The 16,246-nt window shown below is 42.8% G+C and overlaps 1 protein-coding gene across 1 annotated transcript in view; it reads left to right on the top strand.

Moving 5' to 3' along the window:
• TRABD2B (TraB domain containing 2B) overlaps positions 1–16,246 on the top strand; it is a 265,371-nt gene that overhangs the window by 156,702 nt on the left and 92,423 nt on the right. The window contains exon 4 of the mRNA XM_088169750.1: positions 3,480–3,654. Coding sequence (XP_088025876.1) covers positions 3,480–3,654 — 175 coding nt within the window. The remainder of the gene's footprint in view (positions 1–3,479; positions 3,655–16,246) is intronic.

Here is a 16,246-nt window from a genome sequence, read left to right on the forward strand (position 1 = left end):
ATTAGTTTGGTTCTCAGAAAACTGCACAGCTTGCAGGGACTGGATGTAAAGAATCTATTCATCTCTTGTCCTGTATATCCCCTAGAAGTGGGCACACCCCAGGTGATGTGTTTTTCTGCTGATCCAGCTGTTACTTTCCTAAGTGAATAGCAAAATTAGAAGTTTGGATTTTTCAGCAGACACATCATCCACTCCATTGTACATTTAAATACTGGTGGCAATATTCAGGTATTACTACATCAGTCCCCCACCCAGGAGCACAGCAAATGTCTCATCCATTCAGCTCAAAAACAACAGACTCATATCCTTAAAATGCTAAAATCAATTTTTTCTCAGAATGAAAGCAAAATAAAAGAAGGGGGAAGGTACATCCTTTTGGTTCACATTTAGCCCATCCTTTTTAAAATAACAGATCTTCTCTTTTCCAAAAAATCCCCCAAACTTAAATTCTGGCTCCAGTTAAGAGTTTCCTAATTGCGTGTGAATGTTTCTTGACTTCCTGATCCCTGTCTGGTTTAAAGGTTTCTTAAATCAGCAAGGGCAGCTGTCTCCCTGAAGCCAGGCATGGTGTGTGTCACTGACTGTGGAAAGGACCTGGATGCAGGGAGGAGCAGAGGTGATTAATGGGGCAAGTGTCGCAGCTCAGAGTGTGGTTGCACTACTGTGTAGGGGCATACTTACTGCAGTCATTTATCTTCTGTCCCGTGCCACACACATGCTGAAACACACGTGCAGATTTTATTTTTGCCAGATATCGGAAATGCAGGAATGCACACAGTGCAGCAGGACCTGTGGCTGATGCTGTGCCTCTCCAGGTGATGCCTTCCTTTGTCTTGTTCCTTGGGCAAGTAAAAGAAAGATTGACAAAATCCAGTCCTTGGTTTTAAGTTTATCTCTCTGCCATTGGCAGAGAAGGAAAGAAAGGAAAGGGGGGGAAAAGGCAAGTAAATTACTCTGTTTTGTGTACTGTATTTTAGATTAGATAAATAGCAGGAACATACTCTAGGTTAAATGTGGATGTAGGATTGCAAGTGATGGAGTTGCACAAGGAGGTGCAAGGTGCTTCCCTTCTAGGCAAAGACCTTACACAACATCTTTTTTTGGCTCCATCACCAGTGGGATGCACAAAGCTGCTTGGTACCCCAGCACTGCTGCTCTTGCTTTGTGTAGGGGCAGGCTGTGCTCACAGGCAAGGCTGTACCTTGTTTTCCCAGAGCATCTCAAGTGATTCAAAACCAGGTCCCAGCCTTCACTTCAGCCAGAAGCAGGGAAGAAGAGGCTTCTCTTATGTGGGTGTTGAGCCTTCAGACGCTTCCAGAAAATGTCTCCTTCCACTTCAGTGCCTAAAGGCTTCCCTGGCTCCTGCATGAGAGCCCCAGTATAGAGGAGATGCAAAGGTTTGTGGTATCACCGTGGACCAGTTGACTTACAGCTTTGCATTACAGAGGTTACTGCAAGTGTAAAATTGCTACTCATTCTTCAGACTTTATTCCTACAATATAAATCTCTCCTTGTTTTTCACCAGGAATGGAAACCACTGTGTCCTTTGCTGCTGTAGCCAGCAGCATTTTATCTCTTTGACACCATCAGTCTGCTCCTCCATTCCTCTGAGACAAACACGTATTCTTGCCAGACATGGAGGCAACTTCCTTGGGTTTTCACAGGAAACTGGTGTCTCCAATAGGTCTGACTTAATGGGTCTTATTACTTGTTGAGTGCTGGCTCGGGGCTAAACTCAGAACAAGGTGCAAAGTATTTGCATGCTCTGAGGAGTTCACAAGTTACACTGGTGATGCCAAGCCATGCTGGAAAGCCTGGAGGAAGGAATAACTCAGGGTAATGTGACTGAACCTTTAAAGAAGAACATACTGTAAGGAGCGTGGTGATTTGGCAAAGCAGGCTGAGAAGCAGTTTGGAAAATCAAAGGTCCAGCTGGTCTGTGACACTCAATAGGCTGGGGCAGGGTCCCTTACATGGAGTTTTATCTCCATCCCCTTGGGATCACCTTTTTCAGGAGATGTGATCCCCTTTTCTGTCTCACTCAATTGGGAACAGCCTTTATTGTGAATCCAGGGTGAGGTGCAGACTCATCTGCATAATGCATGGTGAGAAATCTCTGCTGCTCAAATATATTAGAAGTGATGCAGATGTGCCCGTAATGACAAAGCTTTAAGGAGAGTTACTGGGAAGATGGAAATCAGTTTTTCTCCCTAAGACTTGCTGAAGACTTTTGGAGAAGCATTATGAGTGAAGAGGCTGGGAAGAGACAAAAATTGCGATAAAACCGTGTGACCAAGCGGAACAGGAAGAGTGGGGCTGAAAAACAAAAACTAAAGGCAAGTTTTAGAAAATGAGCACAGGAATTTTGTATAGTAGAAAACCAGAGATGGAATTAACACAAGTAACAGAGTCACTGCACCAAGTGTTTCAGCACAGAGAGCGAGGGATGTTCCCCTCATGGGCTGTGCATGCAATGTCATTACCAGCGACTCAGATTAACACTGGAAATCCTGTCAGCTTTACATGTACCTAGGGACTCAGAAATCTGAATCTGGGGTTTGCAGCTTAATCTGCTTTCCAGTGATGAGGCACAGAGAATCACCAGAATGTGCTTGGGTCCTGTTAGCACTCATCAAACACTGCCCCTTTACAGCTCTTCTCTCTGCAGGGCACGTGGGCTCCCAAACCCTTGCAGTACACCTGGGATTTTCACTGTGTCAAAACACTTGTCCTAATTATCAAAGACTTTTGGTTTATCTGTCCATTATAGCTTGGATCTTGGCTTATTCCTGGGTCTGCTGCCCTGACCAAAATCCTTGGGGTTTCAGCCTTTCTGCTGTGTCTGTGAACATCTCTCCTCACAAAAGCAGGGACTGAAGGAGCAGTTCTTACTTAGATATATCAGGAATATTCCAGGGATTTAGGTGTTGCAATGCATGGTTTTCTCTGGTGAGATCTACTAGCATGTGAGGATAAGGGGGTTTACCCTGTGTACATCTTCCTGTGTCTGCATGCGCTATCCTGTCCTCTTTTTAAACTGTTTGGTTCCTAAAAAGCCACATATACAAGCCAAGTCTTACAGTCCTTACTTGGTTCATGGTGACCTCAGCTGAGAACAGATCACAGGAATTTGGTATTAAACAGCCAATGATTTTTTTTGAACAAGCAGAGAATAAAGGTCCAAGTAACTCACCCAAATGTAACAACTGAAACTACATTTTGAGGAAGGGACAGAGAAAAATCAAAATTAACTAAAGTTTCCTTTAGTAAATTCACTTTTTAAAAGAAAGTATATTCATCGGGAATTTTTTTTTTTTTTGCTAGCTCCTAACAACCCCCCATGCTCTGATCTTCTGCTGGTTTTTGTGTGATAGTGGTGCTCAGGTGGCTTGAAGAAGGCTGGATTAAAACTCGCAGTGTTTTGTGCATTCCTTAACCAATACCACGTGGGCTATGGCCTCTCTCTCTCTCTGTTTCAGGTCCCAAACTTCATCAACACAACACTCCCACCCCACGAGCAGGTGACAGCTCAGGAAATAGACAGCTACTTCAGACAGGAGCTCATCTACAAGAGGAATGAGAGGATGGGGAGAAGAGTGATGTCACTTTTAAGGGAGAACAGAGACAAGAGCTTCTTCTTTGCCTTTGGAGCAGGTATGGCATGATTTTTTCTGCTTTATTCTGTTCCAAGACTGGAAATGAAGTGTTTGGAATGCTTCAGGTCTCTGAGCCTGCAGGAAGATTTCTTAGGAGGCTTCCCTTTGAAGCAAACAGACTTTTGTTTGTCCAGACTCACTTCTAAAATGGAGTTGTTGTAGGAGGTGGGTCTAGATCCAGCCAGGCTGCACACAGGCTGCACTTACTTTGTTTTCCATCTCTCTGTAGAAATGTGAAACTGTAAGCACTTTTCATGCTGTTGTGTTTGTTCCCTTCCCAGACCTGTGGGCTACTTGGCCAAAGGTGTAGAAAAAACGGTTCAGGTGCCTTTGGATTTGCAAGCCCAGGTGCTGGTGGCAGTGAGTGTCAGAACACAAACCCTTTGGTGGCACAAGCACGTGTGTGTGTCTGGCCGAGGATTTCAAACCTTCTGGAGTTGCTGCAGTTAAACCTTATCAGTGGTTGGTATGTCTGTACAGACTGGCTGGTTTGGGGTTTTGCACAAGTGCATGAGTTGTGTGTGTAGCTAAATACCAGCATTTTAAACCACTAAGTAAAATATCCAAAGTGTCCCTCTTCCTGTTTAAGTGCTCTCCCTAAAGTCTGCAGAACAAAGATGTCTGCAGTACTTCTGTGAGCCTGTGCTACTGTCCTTTCTCTCCCTTTTTTCAATTTCTTTTCCCTTTTCCAGTGGAATTCCCATTTCTGTGTGATAAGAGTATAAATAATAACCATTCAGGCCCCAGCTCAGCAGAATCCTGAGCACCAGCTTAAGTGTCTCTTTGAGGTCCCTTGACTTCAAGGCAGCCTGAGATTGCTGTGTCAAGAACCAATCTGTTCCTCCTGCTCCCTCTCCTTGGCAATTTCTCATTTTTGACAGAACTTTGCTTCTCATCCCATGGCTCTCACTATGAACTTTGGCAACAACTCACCTTTCGCTACTCACTTCAGTGGGAATTTTGATTAAAGACTGTGGGTTTTAGCAGAGACACGTGCATTTTGATGTATTTATTTTTTGAGTGTATCCGGGCTGAATTTTCCCAAGCTTATTTAATCTCAGGCTTGGCTGATATTTCTGGCCAAGGAGTTTTGCTTAACTGTTTTTACAGTAGGAAAATATATCATGATGGCTCATAATTGGACAGGCATTCATAAAAACCAGCCTGTCTAACCCAAAGAGTGAGGTTTATTGGAGATTATCAAACATGATGGCTTAGATAACAGTTTCCACTTTTGGCAATCCCTTAACCAGTACATAAATGGAGCTGAGAGGATAAACTGGGCATCACTGCCCACTTGTCATGCTCTACACTTTTTTCCAGGGCATCAGCAACAGACCATGAATTAGGTGAGTCATGGATCCGACCCACTGCAGCTCTTTGTGCTAATAACAGAAGTGAAATTAAGCCAATGGATTCTTATTCCATGTTGCATTCTTTAGAAAGGCACTTTTAACTTCTGGGAATTTTGAGCTTTCTTTCCCTGTCCCCATCAGAGCACCTACCTGAAACTCCCCAGGAGTATCCCTTGGGAAAGCTGGCTCATAAAAAGCAAGTCTCATTTTGTGTTTTAGGCCCATTTCTGGTGATGTTGAAAATTGCCTTTGTTGCTCAGTTGTTTTGTTTCCCCAGCACTGAGCGTGGCAGGACAGAACAGACACATGCAGCCAGATTTATTGAAAACTGGGATGTGGGAGATGCCTAGGAAAGCTTTTTGTTTTGGGTTCTTTGTTCCAGCATCGCTTTGGCTTTTCTCACCAAATTGGGCCATCCCTGCAGGCTATCCCTACTTTAAGTACAATTAATTCCTGCTTTCTTCTCTGGGCTGTTGTTTTTCTTCATGCAGCGAACACTAAGAAAATTACTGATTTTTTTTCAATGCCAAAACTTTTATGTGACCAAAGTGCAGGAAATTTCATTTCCTCTTAAGATTCAAATGCAGGGTTTTTTCCTGAAGAATTTTTGTTTCCTCTTTGCTCCCATGTCCTGAATTAGAAGAGTGAAGTTTACTGATAAATCTTGTATTTTGCATCCTTATATCTAGTTATTTAATTTTGAGAGGGTTTCTTTGGTATGTGCTTGGGTCATGAATTCAAATTGTTTTACAAAACTTTGAGGGTTTGGTTTTGCCTTTTATAAAAAGTAAAGGATGTTTTTGATGAAAGTTGAGGCTTTCACATATTCCCATGAATTCTGATGTGCAAAATTTTAGGAATTCACTTTCGTTTAGGATAGGCATGATAGAGTCTCTGGGAGTTTATTTGCTCCCAGAACAGTGCAATTTAAGATTCTATATCTCTAAGACCAACATGATGAAGGGGAAATAATTTGAAAAAAAATATTCTGGACAATGTGCTTCAGAAGATATTGCCCTTTATGCCAGACCTGATCTCTGTATTAATTCCATAATTCTGAGGATATTGGAACTAATGAATGAATAGTAATTAAATCATGTATGTATATTATGAATTGTTTTCCAAATTTCATAATCTCCATCGTAGTTTCTGGGAAAGGAAAAATTGGATAAAACTGTGCTGCCAAATAAAATTAGGAAAATAAGTATTTTCCTAAGGAAGAAAATAAGCCTGTTATGAAAAAAGCACTTTGGAAACACTTCAACAAATGCAGTTTTACAGACCAGGGCTGCTCTAGGAGGGAGCCCCAAGCCCTGCAGGATGATTCATATGGACTCAGAGGTATCCTGTTACTCCCAGGTGTAACTGGGGCCAAGGGGCTGGGAAATAGGATCTCTCCCAGGAAAGAGCCCTCCCGAGGCTGAGCCCTGCCTGTTCCTCTGGTGGCCTCCCTGCAGGGAGCTGTACCTGTGGATGCTGCTGTCAGAAGTTTCACCTGGCTTTAGCAGCACATGCAGCAAATGAGGCTCTGTTGCTCTTGTGGGGCATCATCCTCATCTTATTTGAAGATTCCAGTGCCATGGATGGGTAGTTCTGTAGCACCTAATAATGAATTTGTATAATAAGCTTGGCTAAGGCAGAAGGCACAATGCTGGTGTCTTTGCAAACTGCAGTCAGGTTTGGCTCAGTGTATCCTGCTCCATGACTGTAGAACCAAAAAAAAAAATCCCACAAAAAACCCCAAACAAATCCAGTTAGTGACTTCAAATGAAAAAGAAGATGATGATTTCCTGGCAGCCTGGTGGTGCAGGAGCCTGGTGCCACTGAGCTGGAGGATGCAGGTGTCTGTCAGCAGAAAGTGGTGTGGCCAGAAATCCCTCCTGGACTGAAACATGGCAGAGTGTAAAGCCCTGTCCCCATAATAAAAAATTCACTTTACCATCAGAAAAAACCCTAGCTTACCCTGGTTGAGGGAGATGTGGCAACCCCTCTGACCAGATCTAAACAATCTTCCTGTAGGGACAGATTCCACACTCTGGTCCCAGCAGATCTGGAGGCCAGGTCACCAATGGAAACACCCACTCAGCTCTCAGGTGGAACATGTGGCCACTGAACTGATTGGAATAGAGCAGGCAAATCGATTTAGGAGCAACTCTGCATGTTTATGGGCTGGTTATTACCTATTTTATACATAGATTTTCTCCCTTCTTCATCCTGCCTTCCTGTTAAAAAGAAGGCTGATCAAAATCTTTCAGCTGATAGTTTTCTGGGCATTTGTGGAAAACAGAAATTTTGTGTTTTCTTCTGGAAAAACAAGTGAATTTTTGCAGATGTCAGTCAAAATCCCAGGTGCTTGGATGTCTTTGCTGTCCTGTAAACTGGGATTCCCACTAAAAGTTTCACTATGTGCCACTTAGAGCTGTGCTGCACAGACCTTGTGGTGCATCACAGGAGAGCTGGTTCTGAGTCTGGCATGTGACAGCACGAGGCTGTGAAACATCCAACAGACAAATCCTGGGGACAAAGGAGAGGGCAGGGGACAGGCATTTGAATATCCAAGCAAGCTGAGATAAAACAGTTTTTCATAAAGTGAAGCAAAGTTTTATTATGCTGTTGAAAGATGGGGGGGTTTGTTCCAGTCAGAAGTATTAAAACAACAACAAAAAAAAATTACACAATTCTGAAAGGAGCTTTTCAGTCTTCTGTCATTCTTAAAAATAAAAAATAGACTTTTCAATAGATTTCTGCCTTTTCCGTCTTCCATGACTTTACTTACTATTTAAATGTGTTGGAGTAATTCAGACTTTTAATTTATTCCTTTATAAAACACGTAGAAGTGAAAATAGCCATTTATTCTTTCTACTTTCATTTCTTTCTCTTCTCCAAGAAAAATACAGGCTCTGGGTAAAAGAGACCCAGCTCTGTACCCAGTTCTGTAGACTCTGTTCCACTCCTGCCAGCATTTACCAAGTTCAGATTTAATGTGAAAATCTTAACCATACCTGAATTCACAGTAACTGCACCCTAGGAATGAAACAGCAGTTGTTGTTTGTGCAGTTAAATGATATTTTTCATTTAATGGGCAGGGTAACTTTTCCCTTTGAATGAGTACTAAATAGAGTACTTCCAAGTAAAATTTGGGCATTTGCTTGGGTTTTGTGTTTTGAAAATCATGATGGTTTACTTGGAATTATTGATCTGTAATAATAGTGAAGTGCCTTAGACATTATTTATACAGACAATTTATAAAGGTCCGTTTACAGTCAAGAAAGAGACACACTGCCAAGAGCACACGGGCTGTTAAAAAGAGTTAATATTTTGGCAGCTAAGACCATACACATGAAGTCAATGTTTAAGAAAAAAACCACTCTGGTTTATTTCATTTTTATGGGCAAATAATTTTCAAGTAACACTTATGATAACAGATGGATAAATTTATGTCTGCAGTTAATTTGAACGATAATTTCCTTAGGATGTTTTACTTGCTTTTTTTCTTTCTTTCTTTCTTTCTTTTATGAGAGCTGTCAGTTTTGTAGCTGAGAGCTGGATTTACTACTTCAGAAATTCAGATGCTGCTCCAGTTCACAATGTTTATTAGCAGCCAAATCAGTAGGCTTTAAGGCAGTGGGTTTTGTTTCTTAAAATAATAAATATATCATAGAGAATATTATTTTACTGAGACAGAGTTGAAATGCAAGCACCATAGCATCTCCCATGGCAAGAGGGGAAGCAAATTGTATCTGGACCACTATTGTGGGGTGGAGGAAAACACATGTTAAACCACCCCACCAGTCCCCACAGCATCTGAGAAGTCAGAGGGGACTCACCTGTTTTCTGTGGTGTGGTGGAAGCCAGGTTGCCCACAGCTCCTGATGAACCTGGTGATAACAGAGATCTGTTTGTGTGAAAGGCAGAGCATTCCTGCTCATCTGCAGGCTTAGGTGGCTGAGTTTAGGTACATATTTGTGGATGGATTAGATTTAAATTTCTGAGATGTTCTGCAAGAAAATAAATACAAGCTCTATTGTAGATGTCTGTGTGCTGCCATGAAAGCAGAAGAATCCATCACAGAGCAGCAACAGCAGAAGCAGAATTTGATCATTTCCATGCTCAGAATTCCTGACTATCCTTCAGAGTTCTGTCAGTCATCACTGGATGGGCAGCATCATCAGGAATTATTCTGATCATCATAAATTAGACTGTTAGCAGGATCCATTGAATAGTTTGGGTTCAAAGAAACCTTTAAAGGTCATCCAATCCAACCTCTCCAACAGCAGCTACTTGCTTCCAAAGTCAATGTTCTCTGGTGGCTCTTCATAATGGGGCTCAGAAGTGGGTTGCATTCTGTTTTCAGTAGGGAAAGAGAGAATTGTGCAACTTTTCTATAGGATAGAACCAGTACGAGAGCACAAGAATATAAAATCTCCTTCTTGTAGTCCTCAACTCTTTCCTTTTGTGCTCTCTGCAGAGGATTCCCAAGGGATTTTCAGCACACATCATTTTAGATACTTGGTGTACCAAAGACAGAAGCAGGCTCACCCTTCACCTTCTGCAATGAGCAGGAGTTACAGACATCTCCAAGTTGACTCAAGTCTGCAGTGGTCTTGATCACCACTGAGATGTTTGTACTTTTCTCTGAAAACTAAAGCATACCTGAGGAGATACCCAGATGATGTAGCTTGAACATGCTCCATCAACAGGTAGCAAGCTGGCCACATCTGAGCTGGATCCTTACAGATGTTGAATTTCAGGGGAAATCGCCAGAGGAGAGGTGGCAGCAGAATTTTGTAGGGGAGCCATATTTGTACTCAGTAGTTCAGGAAAGGAAAGGAAGTGATGGATACTATGAGCAACTGAAACTCAACTAATTAAAACCCCGAGAGCCTTTGTGAAAGCCATTAGCACCTGCCATGGGATCTGGCACTGAGGTTCACATGTGTTCCTTGGAAGTTTTTTTTCAGGAGGGAAGTGCCTTGAGGCCGCTGTCCAACTGCACACTGAGGGATGGGGACTTACAGATGTTGAATATGCAAATAGCTGCTTTGCTCTCCCGACTGAGGCAGTATTGAGTGCAAATCAGGCACCAACACCACTGTTGTGTCACTGGGAACCAATTCATTGGAAGTCTAGTCCTCTCTCCGCCGAGATTGTGGAGCTCTTTACGATTTTCACTCATCATCTCAGATCCTGTGTGGAACACAAAAGGAAAAAGAGTGGGGGGAAAAAAAGAAAAAAGAAAGCACTTGCAGGCTGGAATATAAAGAGACTTTATCCCCCAGGTCAGGCATCCTGATCCAATGCTGATTAGTGGTGCTACTGACATCACCAGCACAGTTCATCAATGGGGGTGTCTCAGTGGACCAAGAAGTTGGCGACCAGGAGATTGAACTTGGCCAGCCTACAAAAGAGAAGAAAAGGGTGAATTAACAGTTTGCAGATGCTAGAATTCCCTCTGCTCATGTTTATTTGGGCATCCAGATGCTTGTAGTGAGGTCAGCCTGTTTTGTGTACGGACTTCTTTTACTATTAGTTTTTAAGGCAAAGTATCACTTTGCTTTTAGAAATAAACTTGCATGCTAATTTTGACCAAAACCATGCAACTGATTCATTTAAAAGTCTTCATTAAACAGGCACTGGCTGATTCTCTTTTCAGACACTCTGTTGTAAATCAGGAGATACTCCACTGGGGAAAAGCTTGTTCCAAGTGCAAATCCAGCCTGCAGCCTTTAAAAAAAAAATCAAGGGAACTTTTTAAATGTACATTGATCTTATATAATACGGGGGTTTTGAAGTCCCTGAATATTTGCTTTTCACCTGAAGCTTAAATCGGCAAAGAGCACCTCAGTTAGTGAGGCCAAAATAAACCTGCCTGTACCACCCTTTTGTGAAAAGGGAACTTCTGTTCTGAAGGCTGACTCCTGTAATTCTGATTTGAGAAACTTCTGTTGGATAGCAAGATATTAATTGTAGAAACATAGCATAGCCTTTGCAATGGTGAGAGCTGTCTTGAGACCTCTGCCACCTGTGCCAACCAAGGCAGGCAAGATACATGGCAGGTGAAAGAAGAGACTCCAGTATTTGAGGTTGCAATTTGTTTTTTCCCCTGGTATGCCATCACCTCAACTGTTGAGGTAAGCTGGACAAGCACTGGACTGTGTTTGGTGGTCTGGTGAAGAATTCATTGTGCTCAACAGGGAGTCCTGCCTGGCCACTGCCAATCTTTGCTTTCATTGTTGCTCCACTGAAAGTGTGTGCAACCCCAAATCCAGATCTTTGTTTGCCAGTTGCAGATATTCAAACAAATGCTGAAAGCAACTAAAATGGGCCTTGCAAACTTCAGTACATTCACCACCTCTGGTGTCATTTTGCCCCTGAAGAATGGGGAGAGTTGCCTGTACGCTGCAGGATTTGGGTTTAAAGAAGCACATGCATTAATGTCAGCTCCTCTGGGTCCCTGACATTTTCATATCATATTTATTATTATGCCTGTTCCAAGTTCTACTGTACAAGCCTAATTCTGCCTCTCTCTTCTCAAAGGAAAGAAAAGTCTATTGGCCCCTCCTGCCCTATAATATAGGGATTTTGGCTATGTCATTACTGTATTTCTCTTCAACATCTGAGATGTAAAAAATGTAGACATAATTTGGGAAATTTTCTCTTCACAGCTGAAGAAGCATGAGAGGCTTAAGCACTCTGCTGAGCAGGAATGGGCTTAAGTATGGGATGAAATACTTTTTCACCCACACACACACATGCAAGAGCTTGCTGTGGATCCACAGGCCACCCTGTTAGCTCTCAGGAGACCAGGCAGAGCTCCCGTATAACTCCAGATTTCATAATGGGAGTGTTGAAATCAATATATGGATGCCAGACAATTCATCACTTCCCATCCCAAAACTCAGCTGAAAATTCCCATCCAGCTCTTAACAGTGCTGTTGGGAAGATTTTATAAGAGCAGTGAGGTGAACCCAAGGACTGGCAACCTTCCTCTAACACTGAGGCTTCTGTGGGATGCTCCTGTGAAAGGCAAGCAGATTGCAAAGGATCCAAGGCTCTTGTCTCAGCTGGGATACCTTTGTGTGCTGCCTGCACTGATGAAAATATCTCTGCACCCAAGTGTACTTCTAGTCCCCCTGCTGTCTGGTGTGGTCCCAGAGCAGAAGGAAATCTGGTTACTCCTTTTCCTTGAATTCAGAGCCTGGAGTGCAAGCAAAGAGCCTTCAGTGGTGTTTCAAATTAATGCAAGTTGATGGGGTTGGCCTGAGTTCACGTTCCTTTCTTCTGCCCCTCCTGCCTGGGTGCGTACTCCGGAGGAGCAGGGATGTCCCAAGGCGTCCTGGACCACCATAGCTGAATTCCCTGCAGCTCCACTCCTGGAGCCTCCAGCTGTTGCAGCAGAAGCTGGAAAGGGAATTTAGTAAAGCCAGACATTAAGGAACCAGTTTGTACTGCTTGTGGTGTTGGTCTCTTAGAGGTTCACGCCATTTCTGACCAGTTTTAGAGCCAAGTTGCAGGAGGACTGAATATGGAGAAGAACCAGTGGTAGTCTTGGTGCCTTGGAAAGGCAGGGCACAACTGTTGGCTGGAGTCAGTTGTTTTGCAAAAGTGGATTTGAAACTGAAAGCTTTAGAAAGCCTGGCTGTAATTTATGTGGATTTCTTGGGGATTTTTACTGGTATGGAAACTGGGACTGGAAATCTCATTAAACTGGGCGTTCTTGTGAGAGTTTCAGGTTTTCTTAGTCATGGTTGTGCCAGGAATATCATCAGAGAAAACTTGCTGAGAAAGGATTTATGGATTTGGGATCAGATCCTATTCTCACGGAATTAATGGTAGTTCTGCAACTGACATCAAGGTGACTGGCATGTGCACCTGGATGAGATATTATTTATTTGTCATTCCAGGTCCTTAGTCTAGGCTGCTACTTTCACATCAATACCCTCTTTATAAGCCTATTAAATCCCACTTCTATTGTGATTTTCTCTGGTAGATCAGAAGAGATGTGTCAAGGAAAAGAAAATGTATGCACAGTATACCTCTGCCCAAAAACAATATTTAAACATCAGAAATGTAAAGTGAAGGTAGAATTACTTAGAAGGGCAGAAGGGAAATAATTAAAGCTCCAGCCGGCAAGACAAGATGTCGTAAACTTCAGTTATTCACCTCTCTTAGACATTCAAAACACAAACTCTGCCACTGTTCAGGCATTTTATAGAGGCCTGCAGAAAGCAACAGAGGTCTCTTGGACAAAATTGCTCTGGTGGCAACTGAAACTGGGCTCAAGCCCAAGTCCAATAGCTGAGCTGCCATCTGAAACTGGAAAACATTCGGATTCGTGCCTGAATCTCAGCTCCCTTTCTGCTCTCTTCAGTAGAAACCCTGAATCTGGACTGGACTGATGGGGAGTGAGAAGAAACTTCAATCTGTGGAGAAGTGTTGCTGTTTCAAATTGGTTTTTGAAGAGATTACTCACAAAACTGGAAAATATGGTAATTCTTGGCAAAAATGGACTGACTTGCAGGTAGACAAGCCCTTCTTCCTAGAAAAGTTTGTTAAAGAGTTGTGAACTGAAATATGGCAAAGTATGATTTCAGAGCTACCAATCAACCTCCAGGCAGGCAGTCGGAATGAAGAGGTAGGTGAATAAACAAAAAGCCAGGTCAATCTACCTTGGAACCTCTAGTTTGCAAGAGATAATGAATGATACCTACCAAATGCTTACATTTAGATAAAATTTTGCTCATTGCCTGAAAATTACTCTGCCAGACAACTTCCAAACACCATTTTAATCTAAAAACAACATTTTGGTGGAGATCAGCTTTGGAACTCTTTGTCAGAAAAGTGAAATCTCCCATCATTTTCCTGGAATAATGTTGCAGGACTGAAACCGATGTGACTTATATTTAAATTAATAACTTAAGTCTTTTTTAGTATTTTTCTCTACTTTATTATGGGAAATACCTTAAATACTGAGGTTTGCAAACTTTTAAAAATAGTATTTATACACTGAAGGTAAATGGAGAGAAAAATCCAATGCCACCACTGGGTTAACTCGGTATGAAATTCAGCACCAGTTTTCACTATTTATACAGAATTCACATTCACTTTGTGTTTTTCCTTGAGGTGTTTGAGGTACAGTGAAACTGCTGTGAGGTTCTTATCACTTAGCGATCTGGTCTGGTTCCAGTTGAAAATTCTGCAGTACCTCTCACTGGGAGGATTGGTTTAAAAGGAGCAGAGATCTGCCAAAGAAATAAAGACTTTATTATTGACATCAATGCTATTTTTAATCTGGTTTCCTAAGGAAATGAGGCTTAGGCAATGGCAGTGTTTGTGAGTATGCGTGTGTGTATATAGGTGTGTGTGACTATGTCCTTCACCCTCGTAAATTTTTCATCTGTTGGCTGATTATAACCAAACCTGACAGATGGCTGAGTCTCCAAGATAATAAGTTCTTGCATGCTTCATGAAAATAAGTGATTGGGTAGAAGAAAAAGACATTCATAGTGTGTGTCCACTGAAAGGGCACAGCATGAGCTCAACTTTTATTAGAGCTCAGAAAATCCCAATGGGAGAGGGAGGTGAGCCACATCCCCATAGACAACAGCATTTTTCTAGTCCCTCTGCACAGGGGAGGGTTTGGTGTGCAGTAAATAGATCAGACATAGCATGGTTTAAATGTAATGATGATGTTTACAGCAAATAGTCATTATTTAGAATATCTGAGAAGCCACATTACCTCTGGGCTACTCTCTAATGAGCTGATCATTCTCAAGGCCAGAGCAGTAGTGGGGAGCAAGTTAATAAATGTGACCGAGGCATGGCTCCAGGACTCTATAAACCTAATGAGTCGTGGGCACTCAAACTGTGCAGCCTTACTACTGCTAATTGGCCAAGTGTGCCATCAACCATGCCCAAAAATGTTCTTAAGTGGACAAGGGGTGAAAAGAGCATCAGAAACTCCTGTGAGTCCAGGAGGCAGCCTGGGGCAGCATTCCTGTGTGCAGAGTTCAGGAACACTTTCCCCAGAGCCAAGGTCATTCCCTTGAGAACTGAAGCAGCTCACTGGCAGTGGGGAACAAAACTAAGAAACAAAGGAGAGACTAAAGCATGACCAAGGGGAAAGGAGTTTGCAACTTTAGCTTATCAGACAAGGGGATGGTTGTCACATAGCAGTTGGAGAAGATGCTCTGAAAACGTTCTGATGAGGAGAGTACTTGAAACCTTTCCAAAGAAAAATACAGATGGGGATCAGAAAAGCCAAGCCAGGGTTAGTGCTTGATTTTACTCTTTTTTTCCTTGAGATTAAAAACTATGTATTTAGTATCTTAGTAACAGTGGCAGCTGTTGGGGTGGGACTCTCCCTCTTGAACTGTAGGTGTCTGAAAGTTCAGTGTGTGTTCTGTATAAGACCATCAGTTCCTTTGAAACCCTCAGAGGACAAATCCTCCCGCTTACCTCAGATGCATATTTTAAGATGGAAGGAATTGCCCTCTGGAGATATCTTTCCACTGACCACAGAGGAAACCTAAAAAAACTGGCCTCCAACAGATGCCTGACTTTCAGATGAGTGGGATTTGTTGAACCCTGAGAGCAGGAGTCAGGAATTCAGGGTGTTCTGTCCTTACCTCTACCTGACCTTGAACAAGCTGCTCGGTGCACTGAGCGCACCCTGAGCAATGTTTTGCATTGCTGCCAGTGGTAGGACATTGTTAGTCCTGGGGCAAATTTGCAAGCAGAAGACTGACACAGGACTGCTTTCTGTCACACCTTGGAGAGCATCTTGGTGTGGTCTCAAGGGGAGAGGAAAGTCCTCTGCCACCAGCTCTGGAAAACTCATGCAGGGCTAGGTTTCTTTGGGGTGGGAGAAGGAGGTGTAACACCCAACCACGTGCAACTTTCCCATCTTGTCGTGTGATATGGCTGGAGCCCAAGGTTCACCAAACGTCTTGTGCACTGTTCAGATATCCCTGTGAACCACAATGCTCAGACCAAACTCTCCAGCTCTGTGGTGGCGTGGAAGAGGTGGATTTGGGCATGCAGAAGTGTAAAGAGTTTCCATCTTTTCTCTCCTCTTGGCTTGAGGGAACAAGATCCACTTCAGTGCCAGCACAGTCATTCACAGCCTGGTCTGCCTGGAGACAGAACTGCAGACAGGAGAGCAGGCTCTCACTTCTGTTCATCTTCCTTTTGCAAGGGAAGCAGCAAAAAGTCGAAACAAAAATAATATTTTGA

The sequence above is a fragment of the Sturnus vulgaris genome, chromosome 9 (genome assembly GCF_052056855.1).
Source record: "Sturnus vulgaris isolate bStuVul1 chromosome 9, bStuVul1.hap1, whole genome shotgun sequence".
NCBI lineage: Eukaryota > Metazoa > Chordata > Aves > Passeriformes > Sturnidae > Sturnus > Sturnus vulgaris.